This window comes from Gracilinanus agilis, chromosome 1 (genome assembly GCF_016433145.1).
Source record: "Gracilinanus agilis isolate LMUSP501 chromosome 1, AgileGrace, whole genome shotgun sequence".
NCBI classification, from domain to species: Eukaryota; Metazoa; Chordata; class Mammalia; order Didelphimorphia; family Didelphidae; genus Gracilinanus; species Gracilinanus agilis.
This window is the reverse complement of record NC_058130.1, coordinates 264,287,320-264,299,924: the sequence shown is the minus strand read 5'-3', so window position 1 is coordinate 264,299,924 and position 12,605 is coordinate 264,287,320. Positions and strand designations below refer to the sequence as shown.

The 12,605-nt window shown below is 34.9% G+C and overlaps 1 protein-coding gene across 1 annotated transcript in view; it reads right to left on the bottom strand.

Moving 5' to 3' along the window:
- The window catches only part of FANCC (FA complementation group C), a 167,218-nt gene that overhangs the window by 142,420 nt on the left and 12,193 nt on the right, over nucleotides 1–12,605 (bottom strand). The window contains exon 3 of the mRNA XM_044661369.1: nucleotides 7,163–7,257. Within this exon, the coding sequence (XP_044517304.1) occupies nucleotides 7,163–7,257 (95 nt within the window). The remainder of the gene's footprint in view (nucleotides 1–7,162; nucleotides 7,258–12,605) is intronic.

The following is a 12,605-nucleotide window of genomic DNA, read 5'->3' as shown; positions in this document are numbered from 1 at the left end:
AATATAGCCATACTGTTTCTATGATATCGTAAAAAGAATCTTAAGACCAAAAGAGAGCATTGTATATAACAGGAATATACTAGAATGCTTTTTTCTAATTAATATGGGATTAAAATAAAGATGCTCACTCTCCCCACTATTATTTTATATAAAAATGGCAGAAACAACAAGACAGGATAAATAAATTAAAGGCATAAAAATAAGTAATGAATCAATAAAACTTTCTTTTTTGATGATATGATAGAATATATAGAAAATCTCTAGGAATCAGCAAATATACTAATTGAGAAAGTAGCTTCAGGAACACTGCAGGAATATAATTTCTAAATAACAAAGCAAAAAAGAAAGAGAAACCCCATTTTAAATAACTAAAAAATGCACAAAATATTTGGGAATACAACTACCAAAGCACAGAAAACACTATCAATTCAATTACAAAGTTCTCTTTACGAAAATAACTTAAATAGCTAGAGGAATATTTAATGGTCATGGTTAAGCTTTGCCAATAAAATAAAAATGACAATACTATTGATGTTAATTTACACTGTTGATACTATACCAGAGAAATAAGAATTTATATATTGCCTCCTATGTATCAGGTGCTGTGCTAAGCATTTTGAAACTGTTATCTCATTTGATCCTCACAACAGCATTGCATGAGTTAAGTTCAGGAAACTGAAGAATACAGAGGTAAGGAGCTTGGCTAGAGTCACATAGCTTTTAAGTATCTGAAGCCAAATACAAATTCAGGTCTTCCTGCCTTCAAAAGCTGTCTCCTATGAAACAAATTACCAAGGAAATATTATTACATAAAATAATAACAAAATTCATTTGGGGAAAAAACTCTGGAATATCAGGGAAAATGGTTAAAAGAGAGTAGTTAATGGTAGAATAGCAGTTCTAGACCTCAAACTTCAAAATAAAGCAGCAGTCATGAAAACTATCTGGAATTAATTTAAAAAATAAACAAGTCAATGAAGAAAACTAGAAAAGGGAGTCAGAAAAAAGGAACTCAATAACTTGTGTTAGATAAAATAGAAAACAAATTACACAAGAAAAAATGCAGGGAAAACTAGAAAGCATTCTAGCAGATATTAGATTTGACCAATACTTTAGGTATACTAAAATAAGATAAAATTAAATGTTGATATTTTAAAATTTTATGAATCTTTAGCCAACTTGATTAGAAAAAGGGCAGAAAATCAACTCAACAGAATGACTAGTGAACAAAGAAAAATCATAACTAAACCTGAAAAATAGAAATAAATATTAGATCCCACTGTGTAGTGTTATGGGTAAATTTAGGAAAGGTGTTTGGTTAAAGGGGATTTGGAAGGGAGGTTGTCAGGGACTTGCTGGGTAGATAATATGAGTGGCAGATAGGACCTAATAATGAAATTCAGGATATAATATGAGGCTGAAGTCAGGGAGTATAACACTGAAGGTAACAAAAATCTCCAGGAAGAGGAGGAATTAATCTAAACAGGCAAAGAGCAGCAGGGCTTATAGACTAGGACTTAGACTAAAGACAAACTGAGGGAAATAGACTGAATTGAAATTAACTACAGGCTTTAGTTAATTTCACAGGAAGGGACTTGTTTTGAAGTTACACCTTCCTTCAAGATGGATACCCGGCTTCCCTTCAAGCCCAGAGTATGTTGGTTCTATTCCTCTTCTTCCCTTTTCTTACAAATTAACTGACAAAGTAACTAACAGGTCTGTTTTAAACACAAAAAGGGTTTATTGTCTTCTCAGGTTAAATTGTCAAGTGAAGGGGATTAAAGGAAGCCCTAACAGTTGTTTAAAGAAACTTCAGGTGGGGGAAGGGAAGCAGAGATGGGGTTTGAGCAAGGTCCTGCCTTAACTCAACTCTCCAGGTGATCTTGAAATCAAAAGGGAATATGATGATGACTACCTAACCTCTCTAGATAAAGTACTGCAAGAGTATAGCTGAACCCTCACAGATTTGAAACTACTCTCTAATTCACTCTCCTTATTCACTCCTCACAGACATTTAGATAAGGGAAGGAAGGTAGGGAAATGAGGTAGAGAATGGAAATACAAAGGGTTTATCTAAATTAACAAATCTCAAATAAATACTCCAAAGCTAGGCTAAGTTTCAATCTCAAACAGGAGAAGAAGCAGCTCAGCTGGCCCTGACTCTCTCCACGAGGTCCCAGGTCCAACTGAAACTTTTTTCCAATATTGTAAACTAACTGACATCAGAACTCAGCCAAAGCCTGTAAAAACTGCTCTGACCCCCTCTCTCTGTTCTACAGTAGTTATGTGCTAACAAAACTGGAAACACAAAATAATTTTTTGAAAAATTTTAAAATACAAAATTTAACAGAAGACCAAATAAAGATTTTAATCTAAGGTCCAAAAAAAGATCTTAATTAATCCAAGGGGAAAAAAATATCTTTAAAGGAAATACCAGAGGAAATAATTTCTGGTTACAAAATGAAATTTTAACAAAATTTAAAAAAATAATGAGTGACAATATTACACAAATAATTCTCAAAAATTCAGAAAGAATGCACTCTAGCAGAGTTCTTTTATGAGACCAGCTGCCCTCCCAACAAAGGGGTAAAAAAAGCATTACCCCTCTATTATTATATTACATAGTTGTAGAAAAGCTAGCAATGACAATAAGAAAAAAAAAACATTAGAGGTTTAAAGACAGGGAAAGAGCAAACAGAACTATCCTCATTTGCTGGTAATATGATAGTTATTTTAGATCTTAAGGAATTAGAAGCAATAGTAATTGAGATAATGGCTTTAGGGATGTTGCAAATTACAAAACAGAACCACAAAATCAACAGCACTTCTACATAAGAACAACAAAATTCAAGTGGCAATAATATAAAAGGAAATCTTACTCAAATTGACTACAAAATGGATAAATATTTGGTAATTAATCTACCAACACAAAGAAAATGCTTGTGTAGATTCAGATATGAAGTGCTCCTTAAAGAAATAAAAAACAACCTAAATAGCTGGATGAATATTTAATTTATTGTAGAATATGAGATACTGGACTAAACCTAATTTCTGTTAAACTTTTCCAGTTTTGTCAGTGGATTTTATCAAAGAAGGAGTTTTTCCCCCCAAGTAATTTTACTAAACTATGGTTTATTGAGTTCCAAAAATATACAGAAAGAGATAAAATTCTTTTCATTAAATTGAAGAGCTGCTGCACAAACAAAAGTAATACATCTAGGATAGGAAATGAAGCAGTTGAATGGAAAAAACTGTATCAAATTTTTCTTTTAAAGGTTGGTTATCCATATGTAAACAAGTAAAAGAAATAGCTAAAGTCATTCCTCACTAGAAAAGAGGTCAATGGATATGAAGAAAACCTCAAGAGTTGTAAAATATTGACAAAAATATGCAATAATGCTCTAAATCACTAATAATAAAAGTACAAATCAAAACTACTCAGGTTTCACTTTATGCTCAACAAATTGTCAAAGATGGAAAAATAAATCTTGGAAAAATATAAAGAACATGCTTGGACCTAAAGAAGAAATATGAGGAAATACCTCACTCTCCACTCCTTTGCAGAGGTGAGTGGGTCTGGTAGTATACAACAATGCAAATATTTCAGGTTTTTTCAATGAACTAAAAAACTTTACTGCATTTAGCTTTGAAAAAATTTTCTTTTGCTATATGGATTGGCTCTCTTTGGGGGAGGATAGAGAAGGATAAAGAAGAAATGGGCTATAAAAACACAAAAGAAATCAGTAAAAATGAATTTTTTAAGAAGAAATCCAATTAGAAGAATTACTAAGTGACTTTTTTGAGCACAAAACTTCACCAAAACAATAATCAGAAGGTAGCAAACAATAGTATGGGAGCCCATCAGCAAATCTGTTGGATGGCTCCCAGAATGACAAGAAATTAGCAGAGGGGAACTTGACAGCATTTCTGAGGAACAACAGAGTCAGCATTGAGACTAGGACACCCTAGCCCAGCTAGCCCAATGACTCAAAAGCCACTCTGAGGATTGTCAAAGACCCAGGATGAGCCTAACTCAAAGAGGCAAGATCTGTGCAAGTTGACAGAAAATTCAAAGTAAAATTAAGCAGGGCCAAATACTTTCTCCAATAAGGAGGAAAGGGAAAAAGACTGGCCAGGTACAGGGCCCTAATGAAAGTTGGAGAGATTGGCAAATAAAAAAAATTCATATGAAAATTACAAATCTAAAAATTCCCAGAAAAAAAAGAGGAATTCCATAATGGACTTAAAATAAAAAAATGCACTTTCTTCAGGGACTACAAAAATAATTTGATGAAACTAGGGGTAAAAAAATGAAAAAAAAGCATTTAAGGATAAAAACTGGAAGGAAAATGGTAAATCTTATTCAAGAAAAGGACTCCCCCCTAACTAGCATTGACCAATGAGAAATCAATGACTCCATCAGATAACAAAAAATATTAGAACAAAGCCAACAGACTAAAAACAAGAAAATGTAAGATAATTTGGTATCAAAACTAAATGATGACCCTGGGCCAGTCACTTAACACGATTGCCTTGCTGGTACCAATCTTCTGCCTTGAGGCCAAATATACTGTATTGATTCTAAGACAGAAGATAAAGGTTAGGGAGAAAAAAAAACCTAACTGACCTGGAAAATAAGTCCAAGAGACCATTTGAAAAGCACTGGCCTCTTGGGAAACTGATTTTTTTCTTAAGCCTAGATATTATATTTCAAGAAATAACAAATGAAAGCTGCCCAAGACAATTAGAACCAGACAGCAAAGTAAAGATAGAAAGAATAAACCCTAAGAGAAAAAGTTTCTAGGAATGTAATAGTAAAAATCTAGAGTTCCAATATAAAAGAAAAAAGTACATTAATAAAGAAAGAAGCAATTCAAGTACCAAAGACTATAATCAGGATCCAAGGAGACCTGGCATCTTCTCCTATAAACACGAAATCTTAGAATAAATATAATGTTCCAAAAAGCAAAGGATAATGACTGACAACCAATAATAACTTTTAAGAATAATTCAAAACCAAGTATAATTCTACAGAGGGGAAAATGAATCTTTGATGAAAGAGGAAACTTTTAAGCATTTCTGGTAAAAAGATCAGAGATAAGTAGGAACTTTGAAATACAAATACAGGATATCTGAGCAACTGGAAGTAGTTGTATAATGATGCAGTACTAACAATCCAATAGAAGAAGAAATAAGTGTCCCTTCAAAATTTTAATATCTTCAAAGCATATTGAGAGAGTTACACAAGAAAAACAGTGAACCTGGAGGAAGATTAGTTCTATTTTGAGGTTTTGAAGAGAGCAAGGAGAAGTGAGAAACATGGAGGAAGGCGTGAGGGAAAGTGAGCATTGGATGAATCTGATTCTTTTGAAATGGAGAAAGGAGGTTTACTACACCTATATACATAAAGAGTTTGGCCCAGAACTACATAGATACATCTTCCCCAAGGTGGTGGGGAAGAATTACGAAAGTGGAAAATGCAAGGCAAGGCAAAGTCTCAAGCAAAACAAACACTATGATGCTGAAGGGGAGAATAAAAGCAGCTGTGACAAAATAACTGGAATCTAAAGGTAAGCCTTAGATTGCATCTTAGAAAATTGGGAACTGACTGAATGAACTGTTGCATATCAATGTAATGGAATATTATTGCACAGTAACAAATGGAAAAACTATTTTGAAAATCCTTAGTAATATGAACTGATACACAGTGAAGTCAGTGGAACTAGAAAAATAATTTATGAGACAGGAACAAAAGAACAAAAAACAACTTTGAAAGACTTAAGAATTTTGATTAATGTAATGATCAAACAAATCTCCAGACTAAAAAGAAGCCTGCTACATACCTCCTGACTGAAATAAGATAAACACAAGACCACTATGTGGATTAGTAATAGTAGCAGCAGGAGTAATAGCAATAACCATTGTCATCTTTGCTATAATAATAGTAATAATAGTAATAATAATTATGCATCTAATTTACAGTCTACTATGTACCAGGCATTATTTTAAACACATTACAAGTTTTCTCATTTGATTTCAATGACCCTAGAAAATAAGTGCTATTATTATAACATTTTACAGAAGAGGAGACTAAAACAGGCAGAGATTAAGTGACTTGCCCAAGTTTACACAGCTAGTAATTATCTGAGGCTCAATTTAACTCAGGTTAAATATTTGGATCCAGGCCTAGTGCTCTATCTATTGTGCTACCTAAATGGTTTAAGACAGATTAAAAAGACAGCCAATTTGCTAAGACAGTGGAAGCCTCAGCTCAGTCTTCAGTACCCTTCCAAATGTATTACTTTCCTTGACAAAGGGAAGAAGTAGAAGACTTATAGGATGCCAAATATGTGAAGATGTCAATTGGTGAAATAGGTGTCTATGATGTTGGCAAAACATTCGAGAAAGAATAATACTTCCTCAAATGTATAGAAAATAGTTGCCAAACAGCAATTAGGTACAAGTCTGTAAGGTTAATGGAGTAGACACCAACTTTAACTCATAAAGAAGGTACTGCTTATCTTTGTGCAATATTAAATTTTGTTTTTAATACTGAAGTATTTATGAGAAGGGAGAAACCAGCACCTTCTCTGAAAGGAAAGATGGCTTATTTCCTATCAAGAATTAAGTAGAGTAGACTCGAAACTACCACACCAATGCAACTATCAGCAATTTGGAAATAGGTCTTGATCAATGACACATGTTAAAACCAGTGGAAATACACATCAGCCAGGGGGGGTGGGGGGGAGAGCTCGTAGGGTGGAGGGGAAAAGTAAGAGCATGAATTATGTAACCATGTTAACTTTTCTAAAAAATAAATATTAATAAATGTTTAAAAAAAGAATTAAGTAGAAATTCATTATCATGTATTAATATGAGAGGCTATTCTATAATTAGTTTTTCCAAGTACTTGAATTTTGGATTATGAGTAATACAGAAACATTTAACATTAGAGACAAAAGCTGTATGAATTAACTGTACATTATGCAAAAATTGAAGTTAATTTTTTAAAGCTGGCATTGTGGCTAATGTAACAAGCCATAGCTACTATAAATGCATTAGCATAAACTGTGTTTAGAGTAGTTTCTGAAATGATATGATCAAGAGTCGTTAAAAGGCCAATTTAATTCAAAGTGGTTTAGAAAAAGATTCATTCTCTCACCCTTATCCAGATGTTGGCTTCCACCTCTATAGAGTTCTGTGGTTCACTGCAGTAGAGACAACATAAGCACCACATTAGAATTTTCTGGTTTTCATCTGCAGAAAGGAAAACAAACAAAGGTGGGTTTTATCATACACACACACTCACAGTAGTTAGAACTAATTTTTTTTAATTAACAGAAGAAAAATCAACTTATTCTAAGTTCTAAGAAGATTCAAGATCACATTTGACTTGAGGTTTTTTTCCTTTCCTATGGTACATACGCTTACGAGAAGGTTTTAGGTAGTAATTTCCCTTTCTATCATAATCAATATTCTAAATTCATCATAGCCACTATTTCCAATTCTGATATTTAAGATGACAAATATTAATGATTGCTTCGTAAACCATTATTCTGACTTAAGATAGCATCATGAAATGTGTCAGAAAAGCCTAGTTCTATATAATCCACAATAAATATCTGAAAACAGCTCTGGAGAAGTAAGCTGCTCTATTCAATTTAAAACTGCATTAAGAACTGAGCCAGAAGATGGAGTTTAGAGGGAGACAGTAATAAACAGTATATTGTTAGTAGTAATGTTTAATTTAATATATATTAAAAAGAAAAGCTATATGTTCTAATCTTTTTGTGTATAGAAATGTTCATATTCATGATTTTCTGGTTCATAACTTTTTTAAAAATCAAGGTAATCTGAGGAAAGAGAAGCATTAATAATTGGGAAGTCAGGAATGGCTTAATGGAGTAAGCAATACTTAAGTCAAAGAAGATAAGGATTCTAAGAGTTAGAAATAGTAATACAGTGAAATCTAGGAATAAAGAACAGCTTCTGCCAAGCCATAAGACAACAGATGCAGTGGAAAAGGCTATGAACTTGAACTTGTCATCATACTTGAGCTTGAATCCTGTCCCTGTCACTTAATATCTGTGTGACACTAGACAAGTCACTTGGCCTTCAGAACTTTTTTTCATCTACAAAATGGGGGATGTCTAAAGTAAATTTCTCCTTTTCCCCCATGTCATTCACATGATGTTATCTGGAGGCCAAATACTAGTGAATGACACCAGAAGTTAAGAACCACCAAAACAGGAAACAATACACAGGCACTGCCCTCCTGGGCAGGCCAGGCAAATTAAGAACTACTTTTGATTTAATAAAACTATTAAGTTACAACCAGCCTCATAATTTTAAGTATATGACCAGTAAGGTCCCTCCTAGTTATGCACATATGATCCTATAATTCTAAGAGTTCTGGAAGTATAGAGTAGTCCAGCTTGGCTAAAATTTTAAAAGGATTAAGAGAAGTAATATAAAATAAGGCTGGAAAGGAACATTAGAATAAGACTGAAGGAGAACTTAAATAGCCACTCTGAAGAATTTGAATATTTCCTATGGGCAACAGCCCTTAAGGGCTATGAAGGCTTTATAGAAGAAGGTGAGCCTTTGCCTAGAAAGGTACCTCTGACAGTTAATAAAGACAGTGGAATCCTTTCAGAATTTAGGGCCAAGTCATAGCACCACTAATTTGCCTATATCCTCTTCATGAACTTTATGTGTTATGGCAGTGATCTACTTAACACAAAATTAAAAATATTCTATTGAGAGGATAATGTGATATTAAATAGATCAATTTCTTAGATTTTGTTATAAAATTCTATAAAAGACCATGACTACAAATTGCTACTGAATTACTTTTTTTCAGTAAATGACATAGTTTAGCTACGCTAGATGGTACTTTTAACAGGCTTGTATTGTTATTAAAAACTAAATGCTAAAACAACATATAAAAACATATGCACATTTAAAAAACATATGCACATTTAAAAAATATTATCTTACCAGGTGCAAATGGTAAGACTAGATTAAAGCTTCTTCAAATTTCATGATTCTTTAATGCTAAAAACTTCATAAAGGATCTATGAATATGTGTAGAGGGATGGGGGCAGGAGGAGATGAACATTAAAAGCTATATACAATTTTAACAATCACATATGGTAGTGGACTTTTCTCCCTAACTGTGCAAAATATGTACAAATGCCATTAATAACTTATAGTGCTTTAAGGTATATAAAATGCTTTCCTACTGAAAATTCTATAAAGCAGATATTAATGTGTCCATTTTACAAATACATATATCAGTGTGGCTTAGTAGCCTTGAAGCCAGGAAAACCTAGGTCAAAGTCCTGCCTCTGACATATTCTGGTTCTGTGACACTAGACAGGTCATTTAACCTCTCCATCCTCTAGGCAACTCTAAGACTTTTCAATGAAAGTACTGATCATCCCTGAAATAGGCATTTATCTCACCTATGATTTCCCTATGGCAATGAAATCACAGACCTCATTTTGAACCCAGATGTATAAAAGAGGAAACTTGAAACTCAAAAGTAGGTAAATGATTTTTTCTTAATTTTTTTTCACTATGAAATAGAAAATTATCTACAAACTAACATTTTCATGTGTGAGGGTAAGAAAAAAACAACTAATAAAACCATGCAGTTATTAAACTATATTTTAAAAATATGCTAAATTGAACATGAAATTATATTCATCTGAACTTCCTTCTTTTCTCTTCTATATATACCTTAAATGTGGGTTTTTTGGGCAACTTTAGGATAATCCAGATTTTCGCCCACTCCTAAATGAGTCCTTCTTTGTAATAAACAAGGCTAATCAAGAAAATAAGTAACAGTGGTTCATAATGTGTCTCATTCTACACTAAAAGTCCATCACCAGGGTTCTGGGTTAAGATGGCGGCAGAGTAAGAAGCAGCTCTTAACCTCTCCTGACTGAAACACACAAAACTCCTCAAGGGGACATAAAAACAAGTCCAGACAAACGGAGGAACCCCACAACAGGGCACAGTGTGGAAGGTATGTGGAATTGAGGCAGTTCAATGCTATAAAGGGGTGAAACAGCTCTCACTAAATCGCGGGCTGAGCAACCACCCCACCCCCATCCCCTCCACACACAACACCTATAGCGCCGAAGCCAGCTAAAAAAGAAATAGAGCAAGTTTGGGGCACCCATCGAGTCATTGGCAGCTCCAGAGCCTGTTCCCGAGAGCAGCAAGATTTAGGACCCCAAAAAGCTAACAAACGCACACAAAATCTGAGCGTGGGAACAGGTTGCTGAGAGCGGACTCAGGACGCAGAACGCGGCTCAGAGCGCAGGTGCGGGCGGAGGCGTGGGTGGAGGCAGACACAGCCACAAGCTAAAGCTCTGAAACCCTGAGTGGGGAACCAGTGCAGACAGGTATACAACTGTGGAAGCAGCACCCTGAGACTTCTAAAGAAACATCCGGCAGACGATCAAGCAAGGGGGTCCACCAGGGGGCTTAACCTTGGAAAAAACTAGAACTCAGACCTCAGGAGCCAAAAGACCGCGGAGAGACCCTGAGCGCAAGGATAAACCTGAGAAGCTGCTGGGCTAACGATGGCTACCCAGAATCAGGAAGTTCAGAAGAGAAAGATTAACAACAAGAAAAAGAAGTCTTTAACACTCGACAACTTTTACACAGAGAAAATCGAGACAACCGAGCAAACAGAGGAAGAGAACAAACAAGCATCCGGACCCTCCTCAAATAAGGAAAACTCCTCACAAGCTATGGAAGAGTTCAAAACTGAGATTATGAGGAAGATGTAAGAGATGTGGCAAGAAAATAACAGTTTAAAAGGTAGAATCTTGCAATTGGAAAGTGAGGCTCAGAAATCAAATGAACTGATAAGCAAATTGAACCAGATCGAAAAAGAAAACCAAAAGATCATAGCTGAAAACCAGTCCCTGAAAGCTAAAATTGAGCAATTAGAAGCTAATGATCTCTCAAGACAACAAAAACAAATTAAACAAAGTCAAAAGACTGAAAAAATAGAAGGAAACATGAAATATCTCAATAAGAGAGTGACAGACCAAGACAACCGGTCTAGAAGAGACAATTTGAAAATAATTGGTCTTCCAGAAAAACCAGAAATTAATAGAAACCTGGACTCCATACTAACAGAAATAATTCAGCAAAACTGCCCTGAAGTCCTACAAGAGGGCAATATAGACATTGAAAGGATTCATATAACACCTGCGACATTCGACCCAGATAAGAAAACACCCAGAAATATAATTGCCAAATTCAAGAGTTTCGAAGCAAAAGAAAAAATCTTACAAGAAGTCAGAAAGAAACAATTCAAATATCAAGGAGCACCAATCAGGATCACACAGGATCTGGCAGCCTCCACGCTAAAAGATCGCAAGTCTTGGAATACGATGTTCACAAAGGCAAGAGAGCTGGGTCTGCAACCACGGATCAACTACCCATCAAAACTGACTATATATTTCCAGGGGAAAGTATGGGCATTCAACAAAATTGAAGAATTCCAGGTATTTGCACAGAAAAGACCAGGGCTAAATGGAAAGTTTGATATCCAACCACAAAAATAGAGAGAAACATGAAAAGGTAAATAAGAAACAGAGGGGAAAGAAAGAAAACTTATAATTTTTAAATTTGCCTTCTTAAGGGCCTCAGTGAGATCTAATTATCTGTATTCCTATGTAGAGAAATGTTATGTATAATTCTCGGTAGTGAACTCTATTCACTATTATAGTAATCAGAAGAATAATTCACAGGGTGAGGGTGGAACACTAAATAATCTAAGATGACATGGGGGATGGGAAGGAGGGGGTGAATAGCAGGGGACACCAAGAGAAACTTGAGTGAATAAGAAAAATAGGATATTCTATTACACACAAAGAGGGCATGGGAGGGAGAGAGGACAAAAACTATTATAAGAAGGAGAGGAAGAGAGCATTAAGAGGTAATAATCAAACCTTACTCTCAGAGTAATCAACCCGGAGAGGGAAGAGTAGCTATACTATCCATTGGGAAATAAAACTCTTATCTAACCCTTCTGAGAAAGTTAGAAGGGATAAACCAAGGGGAGCAGGGGAGTGGGGAGGTCAAAAAAAGGGAGCAGAGAAGGGGGAGGGAATTCATAAGGCCTTTAAAAACAAAAAGTGGGGGAAAAATAAGGGAGGAGGTAGAAAGGGAAGTTAATCAGGGAGGGGATATGGGATAGTGGCTCAATACCAAAACACTGGTTTAAAAGGGAAAAGTATAAGGAAAAAGGGGGTAGAAATAGGGGAGGATTCGAAAATGTAAGCAAATTCACAACTGATGATTATAACTCTGAATGTCAATGGGATGAACTTGCTCATAAAATGGAACCAAATAACAGAGTGGATTAGAAACCAAAATCCCACCATATGTTGTCTACAAGAAACACATATGAGGCGGGTGGACATACACAAGTTTAAGGTTAAGGGCTTGAGCAAAATCTTTTGGGTGTCAAATGAGAAAAAGAAGGCAGGAGTGGCTATTATGATTTCTGACAAAGCCAAAGTAAAAATAGATATGATTAAAAAAGACAGGGAAGGTCATTACATCCTGATTAAAGG